Here is a 17,429-nt window from a genome sequence, read left to right on the forward strand (position 1 = left end):
CCCCCCAAGGGCAGACCCAGCCTTTGCCCCTTTCCCTTAATTCTTGCCTTGTTTCCCAGATGAGGGTCTCACTGGCTGGTGCCCAGGGATGAGCAGGAACCTGATCCCACCTTCCACTTCTGACGCGGAAGAGCCCTCCCAACCCCCAGAAATGCTGGGCAGACCTCCTGGCACAGAGACCCAGGGTCACTGGAGCTCGGGTGCGCGGTCATGGGCTGTGCTGTGCCCCTTGTGCTCGGTGTGCCGTGTTTTCTGTATTGAATCACAGCACCCACCCGCTCACATGGAGCGAGAAAAAGGTGCATCTGTGCTTGGAATAGCAGGGTGGGTCCCAGGGTGGGCCTGGCCAGCGCCTGATTCAGACTCCCACTCTGCTCCAAGCTGTGTGACCTTGGCCCCCTACCTGATCGCCCCATTCATGAAGTGAGCATAAACAGGCCCCATGTGATGGGGTGTCGGAGAAGATTATTGTGCATTTGGGGCTGGAAACAGTGTCTGCCATTGCCACAGAGTGATCATTAACGTGATTCATCTTTATCCCCTTTCCCCATTTTTCAGATGAGGAAACTGAAGCTCTGCAAGAGAAATGCCTGGTACATAATTTTAAGACATGTCCCATGCACGGAGCCCTTGCAGGCCCCAGAGTTGTGTCATTTTCATGAAACTGTCACACTGCCAGGTGCCTGGGTGATGCTATACTTACTGACTTTAGGAATGGCCACGCAACATGGAATTTGAATCCAGCACTATCTGACTCTGAACCCCCTCAGCAGGCTGTCCTCTCCCTGAGACGTGGCAGGTGTGGGGAGGCAGCCAGGGATCAGAGTGGAGGAGGCGGCTGGCACTGCTGTGCCCTGGCTTGAGGAGGAGCCCCAATGGAGCTGCTGCCCCGTGGTACACGAGGACCGTAGTGGCAACATTTCCGACACCTCCACCCAGGCGGCCCATGATTTAATCTGCGTACTTGTTAATGGTGCCTGCCCAGGCTTTTGCTCCTAATTATTGCTCTTTAAAGGCAGTGCTAGGAATATTGACAGGCATGCCACCTGTTTCTTGGCAGGTGGCCCTGTGGGTGCACCTGTCGGCCAGCCGCCCTAGCCCATACTGAAAATGCTGGTGGCATTTTCTTTCTTGGCTTGGGATTGTCTAGGAGCCATCAGATGGATGAGCTGCTTCCCCTGGCAGGGTTTTAGCCTCCCTTGGGGCTGCTTCCTCTACTTCCTGAGCCTCAGAGCGGGTCTGGTGACGGTGGGGGGCAGGAGATGGGTAGGGGTGGAGGGGTTTGTTGGAAATCCTTCCTCTGCCGCTTGGACACCATGTGAAGAGAAGCAGCTGCTTTCTTTCTCTGAATGGCAGTGTTCCCATCTTCATTATAGGGCAGCAAGGTGACGGTGACTCTCCATCCCAGTGTTCAGTGGAATCACTGGGGAAGCTTAAAAAGTGGCTGCTGCCTGGATGCCACCCCCCACATTTCTGATTCAGCACTAGTTCTTTTAAGCTCACCTGTAATTCTAGCAGCCAAGTGACATCACCTTATCATAAGTGAGGCTTAATGACTGCGGAGACCTGAGTTCTGTGCTTGGTGCACAGTAGGTGCCCAGTAAAGATGGCTTCCCTCTCGGTGACACATGCCCAATCCTGATCAGTTTGCAGGATGTTCTCACTTGCTTTGTCTCCATAGAGCCTCCGATTGATTGTCTGAGTGCTTCATCATCACCATTTATATTATCGATGGGGAAACTGAGACCTAGTATGTTTGACCCCAGAGCTCATACTGCTAAGCCAGACAGAGGAGTGGCTGCTGCTCTGGAAATGCTGAGCTCTGGCAGAGGAAGGCAGCTCGACTGCACAGTAAGCCTGAGTCCACTCCTCTCCTCCCTCCTCTGCCCCTACTTCGGTCCAGTGGCCATCACCACTCCCCTGCCCAGTGCAGGGTTCCTCCCTGCTCTGCGTGCCTTTGCCCTTCCCCTCCACCCCTCCTCCCTGCCTTCTCCCTCCAGCAGCCAGAAGGATGGTGTTAAAGCCCCAGGCAAAGCTACCACATCCTCAGAGGAGAAGCCAGATCCTCAGGAGACCCTGCATTGCCTGCCCTTCCTTGGACCCTCCAGGCCCATCTGCTCCTCCTCCCTCAGGAGCACACTCTCCCGCAAGCCCCCGCCCACCACAGCACCCTCCCTCTTTTAACCCTTTCTCTAAATGTCACCTTTTTAGTGAGGCCTTTTATAACTCCCTCTTTTAATTTTTATTTTATATTTTAAATTTTCATTTACTTCCAAATAGCACATATAACACAGGAATACCCCTGAGGCATTTTAAGGGCAAATTGGACCTTTTTTTTGGTTTCGTCTGTATATCCACAGATAAAGACTTTTTCTCAACTCTAATTATAACAGTAGCAACCCAATAGAATTAACCATAATTTCTTCATATCATCTCGTACCCAGTCTTTGTGCCATTTTCCCTGGTTGTCTCCAAAATGTCCTTTCATGATTGGTTTATTCAAATCAGGATTCAAGTAAGGTCCCTTGTCACATTTGGTTGATCAGTCTCTTATGTCTCTTTTAATCTGTAACAGTCCCTTTTCCCTCTTCCCCCCCCTCCCCCCACTCTCATTATTTGTTGGAGAACCCAGGCCATTTTGCCTGTGGAATGTTCTCATGGTATCATTTAATTCATTCTTCTGCCCTATTGTACTTTCTCCCAACTGTTATTTGAGGCTAAAGCTGGATTTGATTCAGGTCCAATATTGCAGGAAAGAATCCACGTCAGGGAATGCTGTGGCCTTCCTTACACATCCCATCGGGGGCCCGTAATGCCATGTAGTTCCACTCTGGGTGATGCTGAGACCTGTCCGGGAGTCCGAGGACCGTCTGCCTCATCCCTCTGTCACAGAGTCAGTGCCGGATCCTTTATTTCACTAGGATTGCAAAAAGGTAGTTTTCTAATTCTGTCATTTCTTTAGCACTTATCTGCTGTGGTTCTTCTCTGAAGGATGCCTTTCCCTTATTAGGGCCTCCTAAAACACTGTGTATACAGGAAACACAGGAAAGGTGCTTCATTCTTTAACTTCAGGTATCTGTTCACAGAAAGATGATGTGATATCTTAACCACCCCCAAAGGAACCAGCCAGGTTTTTTTGTTTTGTTTGTTTTGTTTTTCTTTTCAAAATCAATAGGAACACATGGATCTCTACAGTTTTGTAGTCATGATTCTTTTCTGATGTTCAAGTTGTCCCAAATTTGGCCGGTGGGAGACCCCTCCAGCTGGCTTCTGTGTTCTCCCAACTTTCCTCACTCAGACCTTGAACACTTCCTTACTTTCTGAGACTATAAGAAAGGCTCATCTTGTATTTTCCCTGCCTCAGCCCTGGAATCATCCATTGCTTTCAGGAGTCCTGGGGTTCCTTTTGCTGGGCAAAGGAATTTAGAATCCAGAATCTGGGTTCTGGGGATAACAGCCCCTTTGTAACTGGCAACATCAATCTTTGTACTCCAGTACTCCTCACTTGCTCTGTTTATTTCTTGCAGCTTTCACCTCACAACATGTTGCATCCTTTACTTGTCTGTTACATCTATCATTTATCCTGTCTTCCTCTCTAGAATATTAGCACCTCGAAGCCTTGGTGGCTGTACCTGCACACTTGGCACACAGATGGTGCTGAATAAAGATCTGCTGAATGAGCAAATGGATGGAGAGATGGATGGATGACCTGCATCTGCCCGCATCCTCTCCCTCCCCCAGCCTGGATAAGCGGTGAAGAGGGTCTTCCCCCAGCCCCCTCTCTTCCACCCACAGAGCCAGCCTCAGCGGCCTTGGTCTTACTTAGGTCAGTAGAGCTGGGCAGAAGAAATGTCACTGCTTGGCCCATGGGGAAGAAAAGGCCCAGAAGATTAAAGGCATCTCTGATGAGATGCTAATTTGTTTCGGGAAGCAGGTGGGGGTGGCAGCAACCCCAGGCCTCTGGGGTTTTGTGAAGCTGAGGCAGGAATGGAAAAAGCAGCGTTGGTGGAGGCTGGTCTGGATCCCTCTGTGATCTTTTCCCTTCTTTAACCTATCTCCTGGGCTCTGTGCAGCCTCAGTTTTGAGGAGAGCCAGATAGTCCTGTGTTTGAATCCTGGCTTGGCCACCTTAGTGGCTGTGTGACCTTAGGCAACAGGGGGAACCTCTTTGGGCCTTGGGATCGATAAAGTGAGAATGCTATAGGGAGGATGAACTTAGGGGGACCATGGAGTACAGCCCATGGAGGCCAGAGAACAGCAGAGACTTGCTCGAGGCCACACAGTAGTGCACGCTGGCTGGGGCCTGAACACAGACCTCTTGGCTCCCAGCTGGGCTGATCTGCCCTTGCTATTTCCTTGATGGCTCAGCCTGAAGCATCCGTGGGTTCATCTCCTCTAAGGGGGCCTCTGTTCCCTCACAATTCCCTGGGGCTGCTGTCTGCAGAAGGAACCTGCAAAAATCTGGGGAGCACAGGGGAGCCTGGTAGGTGTGGCTCAGGTAATGAGCAAGCTTCAAATGGCTGGAACCTAAGACCCCAAGCCTCCCTATGCTGTTGTCCTCATCTTCCAGTCAAACTGCTCAGCTGGGGCCCCTGCACCCAAAGGAATTCATATCCAGCTGTGGCCTCCTTTGACTAAAGTTGAGGGCCCAGGGGTCCTCTGCTGAGGGCAGAGTTTGGGGAGCATATTATTCCATGTTCCATTTCTCATTCACTGAGCCCTTGCTGTGCCCCTGCTGTGTGCTGGAATCTGAGACTCTGAGATAAAGAAGACACTGGATTAGTCAGAATTCTTCTGGGCCCAAGTTACCAAAAACCAAACCCAAACTGGCTTAAGCAAAGAAGGGAATGTATTGGCTTAAGTTCAAAAGGGATACCGAGCTTCAGGCATGGTGGGTTCCAGGTGCTGAGATGCCATCATCATCAGGATTGGATTTGTCTTTCTCTCCTTCTCTTCTGGTGCCACAGTGGCCGCCAGCAGCCTCAGACTGACATGGCTTTTCTACACCTCCAGGAGATTCCCTTTCCTAGTGGCTTCATCCAAAGCCCCAGAACAGCATCTCATGGAGTTGCCTTAGGTCATGTGCCCATCCCTGAGCTGTTTGCCTTGGCTGGCGGTTGGGATAGGCTACCTGGTCTGCTTTGGGTCAAGGCCCTCCTGGAGCTGAAGGACAAAGCTCCTCCCCTGGGTGCAGGGAAGGAGCAGCTCCCCAAGGGAAATGGGGGTGACATTGCTGGAAGAAAAGGGGATAGCAGTCTGGAGAAGCTGGACTGCACATGGGGAGAGAAGCGTATTGACCGGATACATACAGATGCTTTTTGTTTTCGTTTGGTTGTTGCTGAGTTTTTTTAGACAGGATCTCCCTCTGTCACTCAGGCTAGAATGCAGTGCTACGATCATAGCTCACTGCAGCCTCAAACTCCTGGGCTCAAGTGATCCTCCTGCCTCAGCCTCGTGAGTGGCTGGGACTGTAGGCATTCACCACCATGCCAGGCTAATTAAAAAAAAAATTTTATAGAGACAGAGTCTCACTATGTTACCCAGTCTGGTCTTGAACTCCTGGCCTGAAGTGATTGTCCCACCTTGGCCTCCCAAAGGGCTGGAATTACCGGCCTGAGCCACCAAGCCCATCCTCAGATGCCTAGCCTAAATCATCAAATCATAACTGGCCTCAAGTTCTCCCCAGCCTCTACTGACACAGGGATGGGACTGGGAGTTGTGTGGAATCATTATTTCTTTTCCTGCAGCACTGCGAAGTGTGGATTCTTGACCTCAGCGTTCAGGTGGGGAAACTGAGGCTCAGGGAGAAGCAGCGTCTGTCTCTGCCAGGAGTTTTTAGAGGACAGGGACCATGTCTTCCTCAGTTCTACTTCTTGTGTTGCACCTACTGCAGCCAGGCAGCTCCTCAGTGGGACCTGGATCTTTTGGTATCGACAGAGCCACCTCCCAAATTAGCTCTGAACAGGTTGAGCCCTAGTGACTTCTGGTGGATCCTGCACCCCCAAGACAGAGGTGACCCATGATGCCCTGAACTTGGGACGAGATGGGGAAATACACCGACCACTCCCTCCCACAGTTGTCTTCTCTTGGGCCCAACATAATGCTGGGATGCTACCATCAGAAACTCCTGGATCACAACATCTCTGTTGGCTCCTTTTGTTTTTTAAAGATAAATTCTTTCTCAGCACACACCTTGGCTCACCTGCACTACTAATTTACCAGACCTACCAGGGTCTACCCGAATTCTACTTCAACCAAGGAGTTGGCCCTTGGTCCATTTGACTCCCCGAGGTCTACCTGAATTCCAACTTCACTTGGAAACTCTGCAACACCAAACTTAAGAATAATGCTCTGTGTTTTTAATGAGTGTGTGTGAGGAGCTTCATGGTCATTTGATCCCCTTTCACTCTCACAGCATACAGGAAGGCATATCCTATTATCATCTCCACTTTACAGGTGAGGAAACTGAGGCTCAGGCAGGTAAGTGACACAGTCTTGTACAGCTAGAAGGTGGTAGAGCTGGGATTTGAACCCAGGCAGGCTGGCTCCACAGCCCACACCGTTAAACACTCCTGAGATTGCACCTAACAAGTATTTTGTCCCCTCCAAGTGAGTGCCAGGCGTAATGGACAGATCCACCCTGCCCTCAGAGCTCCCCTTCTTCATTTGACCCAGGACAGCTGTAGGTGGCAGGCAGGGCGAGGTTATCATCTCCCTCTTGCAGCTGAAGAGCTAAGGGGCCCCAGGGAAGGGAAGTGGCCTAAGGCCACATAGTCAGGGAGTTTTCAGGCTGGGCTCCGTAGTCAGTTTTGCACATAAATGTATACTCCTGCAGTGGGCCCTGAGGCCTGTGGGGTTCCTGGGTGGGTGTGTAGGGGACAGAGACCCGGAGCTGGGCCTTGAGCTGGCAGATTCATCTCTCTATGCAGGTCTGGATGTGGTCCTGGGGGTGTCCTCACCTGTAAGGCATGGGACACTTACAGGGCACCCTTCAGGGTTAACTGGTGACAGGAAACCCCACCAGGTCAGAACTCTGCCTCTCCCACACCCTGGGAGCCTCGGCCTACTTATTTATTTATTACTTATTTATTGCTGTGCTTTCCACACGTCAATTTCAGCTGGCACTGCAGACCACCTGGGCCATTTCTCTTCCTACCAAAGGCACTGATGGAGGCAAGAAGCAGCCTCATCCATGGCCAGAGCTCCTGACCCTGCTCCGCCACTTAACAGTGTGCACAACCCCAGGCAATGCAGCCTCCCCTCCCTGGGCTAAGCCAGTGTGGAGGGCTCGGCCCACAGCCTGGCCCACAGTACTGATTTTATAATGGGTGCTTCCTGGGCCTAGATGTGGCAGCAGCCTAGTCTGGTGGCTGGAACCTGAGACCTGTCTTGCCGCTTGCATGCTGTGTGACTCTGGTGGAGTACCATACCTCTCTGAGCTTCAGTTTCCTTGCTTGTAAAATCGCTATGTTCCTAGGACCACCCTCATGCACTCTGAGGATTTGATGTGATAGTTCACAGAACGCATCAGATGCCTGACTTTCCTGCCTTCACCTCACTGGGCCTCCCATCTCCATTCACACACAAGGGGTTGAGCTCCAGGCAGAATAACCACAATGTTAATAACGGTTACCTATTATTTATCTATCACCTACTGTGTGCCAGGCTCCGCTAAGTGCTCTATGCTTGTGATCTCGTATAGCCCTGCCATACTGGAGCAGGAACTGTTAGCCCCATCTGTCAGATGAGGAAACTAAGGCACACTGAGGGGATTTGAACTCAGATCTGCCCATCCCTAAAGGCATGTGTACTCTGCTCCCTTCCCTTCCTCTCTGTTTGCACAGCTGAATCACAGCTTTGCTGCTCCTCTAGAGGCTTACGTCTCCCATCTGCAGAGGAGAGGCTTACGGTGGGGATGGGACAGGGGCCGTGGCAGTGGGGTAGCCCTCATGCTGTCCTCAGGTCTCGAGAAGGAGCTGGGTGATGCCATTCAAGTGCCCACTTCCTGCTTCCTCAGCTAGCCCTGAGAGGCCTCTACCACCCACACCTTTAGGATGAAGACAGAATCCCTCAGCAGAGTCTGTGTAAAGGAGCCCAGGACCTCCAGCCTAGCTGAGTTGCCCCAACAGAGCCTCCCTGAGCCTCACCTTCTGCCAGTAGTGCCTCCTGGTGCTTTGGGCTGGAATCCATGTGCTGTGGGGGCTCTGAGCCTGGGGCCTGCTCTCTCTTTGTTTAAAATTATTTGTCTGCAAGTTTCCAGGAGGTAGTGCGGTAGAGCCGAAAGGAGGCTCCTGCATGGAATCTGAAGGGACGGGAGATTGCTGAGAAGGGAATCACTTCCTCACTGTGTAATTCATTTTTATTACTGGTTGGATCTATGTATCCAGAACTGCTCTGTGTTCCATCCATCCTAATCCTGTGTGCTGGTGAATGCTGGGCCAAAGGATTCCAGAGGTAGGATTGCTGCGAAGTGATGGGGATTGGCAGGAGTTCTGCATGTCGGGGAACCCTCTGACTTTCTCAAGGGAGGCCCTCACTGCTGGTTCACACACGAAGTCTGATTTCTGTGGCAGCCATGATTCCTGAGCGGGTGTCTTCCCCTTCCTGTGAGTGTGGTCTGTAGCCTGATTCATCAGAGGGGCTTTCATGGTTTGGGGAAAGGATGGAGAAAGCATGACCACCTGCCTTTGTAGAGAGAGGGCAGGAACCTGGGGTTCTAGAGCCACCTCTGCAAAGTATGTGCTCTGTGTCCGTGAGCAAGTCACTGCCTATCTGCCTCAGTCTCCCCTAGGGCAACACTGCCCTGCCAAACTCAGGGGTCAGGATGTGGGATGAGAGAGGAGGCTAGCCATGTGTATGACTAGAAGAGATGCTGGATGTGTTTTCTGAGTACTCACACATAGTCCCCAAAACTCCACCCAATCAGCAGTTTGAGCGGCTTCTTCTGGTATCCCCATGTTATGTGTTATAGTTGTAGGTGTTAGGAGTTAAGAGGAGGGGCCTGGGTCTCCTCATTCTACTCTGGTGGCCCCAATCACATGCCCAGTGTGGTGTTGTCTGCTGGGGACACAGGACAAGTGGACTCCTGTCCTTGTCTCAGAACTCCTTCTTCTTGGGGTCAGGTAGATAATCTCAACCTAGTATGAAATGTGTTGAGATCCAGCAGGTGGGGTGCCCTGAAGGGAGCAAACATTCCCAGGCAGAGAGGATGCGTGGAGCCCCACTAGAGGGGAAGGGCATTCTAGGGGGAGGGCCTTGCAGGTGCAAAGGCCTTCAGGTATCAAACAGCCAGCCCAGGAAAGAGGGGAGGAGGGGATTGGTAGATTTCAGCAAAAGGTGGGGTGGGCCAGGTGAGCACTTTGGCGGGAAGAGGACTTGAGGGTGGGGCCTGATGAAGGTTTGCTGCAGCGGCCAGAACATCCGGCGCTGTACTCCCCAGGCCCGGCTGCTGTGGAGGAAGGGCCTTGCTGCCACCAATGCCACCGCTGGCTCCGGGGAGGATTATCTATTTTAGCAACTCCCGGAGGGCGGAGGAAGGGAGCGCCCAGCCTGTGCCAGTTAGCGCAGGCAGCTCTGGAGCGGGCACAGGAGCGCCGACTCCAGGTGTGGGAGGCTGGGGCAGGCTGCACAGGGCTCTGCCAGAGGGCAGGAGGGCACAATGCTGGCGGTGTCACTCAAGTGGCGGCTAGGCGTGGTGAGGCGGCGGCTCAAAGGTGCCGGTGAGTCTGGGTGGACGGCGAGGGGCCCAGAGGGACTTCCTGGGCTCCCCGCCTGTCCTCAATCACCCCTGCTCTCCCTCCCCCTCTCTCTCGCGGAACCTTTTGGGTTTCTGTGCTGCGTCTCTCTCTCTCCCTCTGTATCTCTGCCCCAGACCACTCCAGTTCCCTTCCCCGTCTCTCCACTGCTCTGCTTCCTTCTCTCTCTCCTCCATCGCTCTGTCTCGGTCTCTCTGCTCTCTCTGGGTCTCTTCCTCTCTCTTCCACTGTCTCTCTGTCTCTCTCTCCTCTCTCTCCTACTGTCTCTCTGCCTGGCCTCTGGGTCTCTCTGTGTCTCTCTCTCCTGCTGTCTGCCCTCCCTCACCCAGTTCTCTGTCCCCGCCTCTGCTCTGCCTTCTCTCTCCCACTCTGTCTGTCTCTGTCTTGCTCTTCTCTGTTCCTCTTCCACTGTCACTGTCTCTCCTTGGGTCTCTCTGGACTTTCCCGTGTGTCTCCTTCATCGCCCCCACCCCTTCCCAGGGCATGTCCCAGCAGCCTTTTCTCTCCTTCCTGTTGAGGCCGTGAGGCTGTCCAGATGGGCCGGGGTTGCCTAGCAGGGGCGCTGTGTGTGGGGGAGCAGGGGTGGGAGGGAGCGAGGAGCTGAACGTGGAGAGTTGGGACAGGGGACCTAGGTGAAGGCGGCCTGCCTCTGGGCAAGACACTCTATGCTGAACCCCAGCCTGTGCGGGGTCCCATGACTGGACACATGCTCAGCTCCTCAGAGTGCTAAGAGGGGGCTTAGGGTGGGACCAAGATTGGAGTGGGGGTGGGGAGGAGCTGGAGTTAAGTCCCCCAGGCTGTGTGACCCCAGGATTCACCTATGCTGCCATTTCTCCATCTATAGCACGGGGAGGAGGGAGGTGGTGGATTCACAATCTCTATGCTTCAGGCTTAGGACCAAGAATCATCTTACCGTCAACAGGAACAGCAGTGACAGACATTCACTCAGCGCCACTGTGTGCCAAGCAGTGCATTCACTCATTCATTCCTCACAGTAGCCCTGCAAGGCTGGACCCATCCTCATTCTGATTGTGCAGAGGAGGAAAGTGAGGCACAGAGAGGTTAAGTAACTTGCCTAAGGCCACACAGCTGACATACGGAGGCTCTCTCCAGCCAGTGAGCTTGTAACTGAGCATTTTCCAGACTCTGAGGTGCCTACACAGGGAGCGTCTTCCTCAGGGAGGTGTCGGGGATGGGGGTGGGTGTCCGTGCGGCAGCAGAGGGCTCTAGGTCCTGCACTGGCCTCAGGGCAGCTGGTGGCCTGACATCCTAGAGGTCCGTGGAAGCCTGGTCCACAGAGGCAGGGCAGTTGGTGCCTGGAGAACATCAGCAGCAGGCCTCTCCTTGGGTCTGGCCAGAGACTCCTGTGTTGAGACCACCCCCGCAGGAGACACTCCCTCCCCCATTGAGGCTGCTGTCCTCTGTTCAGGTCCACAGACCGTAAGAGCCCAGTGGGATCCTCCCAGGCTGGAGGGACAGATGAAATCCTGGGTTGGCTCCAGATTTGAGCTTCCCCAAGATTTGGAGAGCAGCCTACTAAATGCTGTGGATCAGGCTCTGCCTCTTGGAGATGCAGGAAATGCTTAAATTGGCCCAGACACACCAGGGTTCAAATCTTGTCCTGGCTCTTACTCCCTGTGTGGCCTTGGACGGCTACTCAACCTCAGTTTCCTCCCCTGGTAAAGTGAGCCCAAGAAAAACTGCCCTTCTGAGATTGCAGTGCCAACTGAGGAGGTTTGGGACATACAGTAGACTCCTGGAATTTTTAATTCCATCTTCCCCGTAGTGACCCAACCACTTACTTCCTCTCGCCATGTACACACCACTGTCCCCAGGGCAGTCACATCTGGGGCCAGCATAGTTCTTGATAGAAAATAAGCAAAAGAAAGAGGAGGGCTCAGCCTGGTTGATTGAGGACACACTGTGTGCAGACTTGAGCCAGGCTCCTGCCCGACCCCTCTCCACCCCTTCACGGAGGGCACTGAGGGAGGCACAAGGAACTTGCTTTGCCCATGAAGTGAGCCTGTACATTCGCGAAAACGAAACCTCAAGGGAGAAGAATCCAAGAGATATGGGAGAATGCAAGGTGTTTCTTCTGTTTTCTTCTTCAAAATATTTTTTTCAAAAAATGCCTGGCAACACGTTTATCCGTTTCCAGCCTATATGATTTTAATGGGCCGTCCTGTTGCTCATCTTCTCCGGGTAAGGCCCCATTTTCTCACTCTGAATACTTGGGCGGAGGTCCCTGAGCCACATGGCCATGTGAGACCCCTCCTATGTCCTCCAAACTGAGACTCAAGGGTGTAGTTATTGCCTCTAGAAGGAAGCAGTGATTTTGCTTGAGAGAGGTCAAAAGAGACTCCCAGAGCTGGGTATTTAAGGATGGGTATTTTGTCAGGTAGATAAGCCGGGGAGCAGCTCATGAAAATGCCTGGAGGTGGCCAGGCGCAGTGGCTCATGCCTGTAATCCCAGCACTTTGGGAGACCAAGGCGGGCAGATCCCTTGAGGTCAGGAGTTCGAGACCAGCCTGGCCAACATATGGTGAAATCCCATCTCTACTAAAAAAAATCAGCTGGATGTGGTGGCACGTGTCTGTAATCCCAGCTACTTGGGAGGCTGAGACAGGAGAATCGCTTGGACCCAGGAGGCGGAGGTTGTAGTGAGCCAAGATGGTGCTACTGCACTCCAGCCTGGGCGACAAAGCAAGACTCCGTCTCTTAAAAAAAAAAAAAAAAGAAAAAGAAAATGCCTGGAGGCTTGAAAGATCTGCCTCAAGACCCCATGAGAGCCTTGGTCAGCATGAAGGGTGTGGGGAGAGGAGAGAGGCAGGGTGGAGGAGGTGAAAGGCTGTGGAGCTTGAACCCTGTCCTGGGGGCAGTGGGAACCATGGATGGTCTGTGAGCAGCAGAGAGTGGAGGACTGCTTCGAGTGTTAGAACAGGATTTGGACCAGGTACGGTAGTAGCTCATCCTGTAATCCCAGAACTTTGGGAGACTGAGGTGGGCAGATCACTTGAGGCCAGGAGTTCAAGACTAGCCTGGCTAACATGGTGAAACCCCATCACTACTTAAAATACAAAAATTAGCCATGCGCGGTGGTGCATGCCTGTAATTCCAGCTACCTGGGAGGCTGAGGCAAGAGAATCGGTTGAACCTGGGAGGCAGTGGTTGCAGTGAGCTGAGATTGTGCCTAAATAAATAAATAAATAAACAAAGAGAGAGAGAGAAAGAAAAGAATAGGCGCTGGCTGTGCTCTGCAGACCATAGGTGGGGTTGGAGGAAGGAGGCTTGAGTGGGGCCCAGGCAGGAGGTGAGGAGCCAGGACTGTAGGGTGGGCAGAACTGATGGATGTAGAGGCAGGAGAATAGCCTGTGTCACTTATTCATTCAACAAATATTTATTGAGCACCTATTATGTCATAGGTATTGTTCTAGGCCCTTGGGGTGCAACAGGGAACAAGACAGACATAAGCCCCTGTCCTGGCCCTCCTGAGCTTTGTCTGCCTGTGCCCACTCTGCGGTGCCGGTCTGTGATGAATTATTCACTCCCTCCTTCCGCTCCTTAATGAGGCTCCCTTTGGCCTCCCACACGCCACCACATCCGGCTCCTGGCATGTCTCCTGGCAGCCACGTCAGGGTCTCTAATCTGACTCCCAGCGTGGAAATGAGCCCTCTCTCTCCAGTGCCCCACTCCTGAGCCTCTACCCTCCTCCATGCCTGCGGGCACCAGAATTTCAGATCAGCTATGGTGGCTCGGAGACCAGGTGATTTTTTTTTTTTTTTTTTTTTTTTTTTTTTTTTTGAATCAAGAAGACAGGGATAAACTCGCGTCCTGGAATTGCAGAATCCCAGCAGTCTGGAGTGAACCTCTAGACCTGTTCTGTGTTTCCCAAATGTTTATGGAGCACTTGCTGTGTGCCAGGCACTTCCCATGTACTTTCTCACCCTTGCAACAGGCCTGTGCATTATGAACTAAATCACCCCATTTGCAGCTGAGGAAACTGAGTTAGTTTCCAAGGTCACACACCTAGGAAAGAAGTACTGGAGCATGAGCCTACCCAGGCCGCCTGACTTCCAAACTTCACCCGGGGGGCGTTTCTTCACGGTCAGCTTATTCAGCCTCCCCTGCTGGGTGCAAGGGACCCCTCGGTTGTATTCCCAACATGTGGCCACTGCTCTGCTTTTCCCAGGCTCCCCCGAGTCCTCTGCCTTCTCTCTGCTTCTCCTGTCCCGGGACAGCCCTGCAGAAAAAGCGATGCCTCTCCCTGCTCCAGGCTGTGAGCCCCGCTACCCCCAGGACACAGTCTCTGCCCTCTCCGCCTGGCTGCCACCTCTGTCCGCACCTCATCCTCTCTGTGTCCCTCTTGCAGAGCAGAGCCTAGAGTGGAGCCCAGGGCCTGGGGAGGTCTGAGCCGGGCAGAGCAGACAGACGTGCCAAGCCCCTCCCAGAATGTCCCAACTGCACATTGGCCTTGCTTGCGCGTGTCTCCCTCTGGAACGCATGCTGATCTCGTCAACTCAGGTCCCGGCATTATCTCCGTCTGTCGGCTTGAATGTTCAGTCCAGCAGAACCATCTGCCTGTCTTAATTGTCTGGATCATTGTGAAGGCTCCCAACCCTGTCTCCCCACCCACTGGGGAGATGGTCAGATGCAACAGAAAGCACCTCCATCAGCCAAGGGACTGAGGCTGACCGTGACTCTTCATGGGTCCTTGGCAGGTCCGTGTTCCTCCTGGCCTCGGTATCCCTTCTGGGCCCCTGCTCTCCTGGGTCTGGAAGCCTTGCAGCCTCCCCCTTCCCGCCCACTCACTCCCCTTGGGCCAACCTTGGCTCTCTGATTCTCACATTTTGCTATCTTGGTCGAGGTAGTGGTGACTCATAAGCAGATGTGGTGGGCAGGTGGGCGGGTGAAACGGGGCACATGGCCAGCAGTCGCTAACAGCCACATAATTGGGGCTTCTGGGGTCCCTGTAGGATGACCTTGGGTAAGATCCTTGCTCCGTGCTGTGTCTCAGTGCCCATGTGCAGAGTGGGTTTGTTGAGGAAGGTTTGTTTGGGGTTTGTAAGTAGCTGAGGGTCATTTGGAATTCAAGCTGGGGATGGAGGTGGAGGGGTTCTAGGCTGGCTGAGGCCAGAGCTGAAGCAGCCCCCAAAGACCGCAAGCCCTACTTCTCCTGCGGCCACGCATGTACTCCCATTTTCTACATGGGGAGATGGAGGCTGGTTTTGCCCAAGGTCATCCAGCCCATCAGAGGTGGAGGTAGATCCAGGACTTGAACTCAGGACCCCTCTGAGGCCCCAGCGGTGCTGCTGCGGGGAGGGTGGCATACTAGAATGTTCCTCACACTTCATCACCATGCTGGTGTCTTCTTCTAGGGGTAGATGGGCAAGGAAGAGTGTGGGATGGCCAGTGAGTTGACACACAGTGGGACTGAGAGGTGCTGAGAGCTTGGAGCCCTAGATGAGGCCCCAGTCAGCGGGAGGGCTTCCTGAGGCAGCAGTCTTGGAGGGCTTGTAGGACTTGGCCTGGCAGACAGGGATTAGGAAGAGGGCATTCCTAGAGGATGGTGATAAAAAGGCTCGAAGGTGGGAATAGGCTCTGCTACTTGGTGCTGGGAATGGGAGGCAGGGAGGATGGAGAGGGCTGGTCAGTTTGGGGCACAGGGGGCTCAGCTGCCAGGCAGCAGGCACTGGCCTGGAAATCCCAGGGTCAAGCCCTGTCCTCAAACACATGGTCTCTGCCAGGGCCCACCCCCAAACCCTGTGGGTCCCCCACCCCCACACCTCTGCCGATCTCTCTGGCATATTCTCAGCTGGGCAGCCTGGGGTCCTTGGATGGTCCTTCCCGTGTTCTCACCCTGCCCAAGGGTCCACCGTGGGTTCACAGCTCCAGGATTCTCTTTCAATATTCAAGTCTACCATGAGGACACAGAATCTGGTGATCACCACGTCCACCAAGCCCTTTGAGAATGTGTGTGAACTGAACTGTGATTTAAGGCTTAGGAGCCAGAGAACTGCGCTGTCTCTGGGCTCCAGTTTCCTTGTCTGTAAAATGAAACGATTGATGAGCCCAGCTTCATGGTACTGAAGTAAACGCCCCTAGAGGCGAGAAGTAGTATGAAATCTGTAGGGTGCCGGGTAGGGGCCAGCCAGGATTGTCATTATTAGAGGCTTATGTTCCCATTTTCTCTGAGCCTCAGTTTCCCCACTTGGACATAAAGGATGTCTGTCCAGCATGGTCAGATGTTGTGGCATCTGGGAGGATGGTTTGTTCTTCCTGGTTGGGGGAGCCCCCAGGAGATGGCCCTGGAATAACGGGGTGAATGGTCACCACCGTGTTCAGCCACAGACTGGGTCCCCACTGAAGCCACATCCAGACTGAACTGTGGCCTCTCCTGCCAGGGCTCAGAGGCCATGGTGTGGGACCAGGGGGAGCCATAGGGAGGCAGGCTGCACCTGGGCTAACAGAGTGACTCTCGCCCCTTACAACTGTTCAGGAATAGGGTGAGCTGCTCAGAGGTGGTGAGCTCCCATTTATGGGGGTGTACAAGCTGTACTAAACAGGAGAGAGGATTCCTGCATGTTAGAAGGGATGAATTGTTGGTTTCTTTCCAATATGGCAATTCAGAGATTATGTACATTCATCATATATTTCTCATTCATTCATTCTGCAAACACCTGTGTAGCACTTACTGTGTGCACAACCCTGCCCTGGGCATGGGGTTGAAATCAGTGAGCAAGACAGTTGTGGATCTCCCATTTAGTGGAAAAGAAAAGGTGGAGGAAGGGCTGAGAGGAAAGGCATTGGAGGAAAGGCTGAGAGAGGTAAAAGAGACACACCCCGCGTGGCCAGGGTGGGCCTCTGGGTGGAGGTATCAGACTGGACTCTAAGGATGAAAATGAGGAAGAACATTCCAGGCAAAGGGAAGAGTCTGTACAAAGGGCTCGAGGAGGAAGCACCTGGTTCTCACGGTCTGGCCCTCTGCCCATCCTAGTTGGGCCGCCTTAACAAAGCCCCTTCCCCTCTCTTGACCTCGGTTTCGCACTGTAGCATGGGAATAGCAATGTCTATCCCACAGGACTCTTGAAAGATTCCATAAGACAGTGTGCATAAAGTGCTGCATATCCAGTAGGTGCTCAGCAAATGCTGGCCCTTTCCTTCTCTCTAGGACATTTGCGTATGGACGGAGGGTCATGCTTCATCCATGGGTGGGTGGTGGGACTCCGGGCACAGTGTTAGCCACAGGCTGACCCTCTGACCAAAGCCAGTCACAGGCACAGGATGACAGCTGTGCCCACCCCTCCCGAAACCTCGTCCACTACCCTCATGCCTTGATTACCAGCCACAAGGGGGAGTCGCTGCATCAACTCCAGGGTGCGGAGGCCCGTGCACTGCTCCTGACGGCTTGGCCTGTGTACAGCTGCACAAGCTCTCTGTGTCTTCACCGGAGGGGCCTCCAGAGAGCCTGCTCCTTCCTAAATGTCATCCACATGGCCGGTCACAGTGCCAGGAATGCCTGGATTCAGTGTGCTCTCTTCTCCTCAGAACTGTGTCTGCAGAATCCGGCCCTGGGTGCCTAGCCAGCCACTTGCTCTTTGGGGACCCTTTTGGTGGTACCTTTCCTTCCCACTTCCCACCCTCTGCCCAGGCTGTGCCCTCTCCCTGGAAGTCCCTG

At 53.4% G+C, this 17,429-nt stretch overlaps 1 protein-coding gene across 3 annotated transcripts in view; it reads left to right on the forward strand.

Annotated features, from left to right (window-relative positions):
- Positions 1-17,429, forward strand: part of GRIP2 (glutamate receptor interacting protein 2) — a 114,794-nt gene that overhangs the window by 38,238 nt on the left and 59,127 nt on the right. Inside the window, exon 1 of one of the 3 annotated variants that reach the window (XM_073009828.1) lies at positions 9,214-9,718. The exons of 1 other annotated variant lie outside the window; for it this stretch is intronic. In XM_073009828.1, the coding sequence (XP_072865929.1) occupies positions 9,658-9,718 (61 nt within the window). In that variant the 5' untranslated portion in view covers positions 9,214-9,657. Of the gene's footprint in view, positions 1-9,213; positions 9,719-17,429 lie in introns of those variants that run through there. One more of the 3 variants, XM_007985315.3, reaches the window with a different exon arrangement.

Source organism: Chlorocebus sabaeus, chromosome 22 (assembly GCF_047675955.1).
Source record: "Chlorocebus sabaeus isolate Y175 chromosome 22, mChlSab1.0.hap1, whole genome shotgun sequence".
Taxonomy (NCBI): Eukaryota; Metazoa; Chordata; class Mammalia; order Primates; family Cercopithecidae; genus Chlorocebus; species Chlorocebus sabaeus.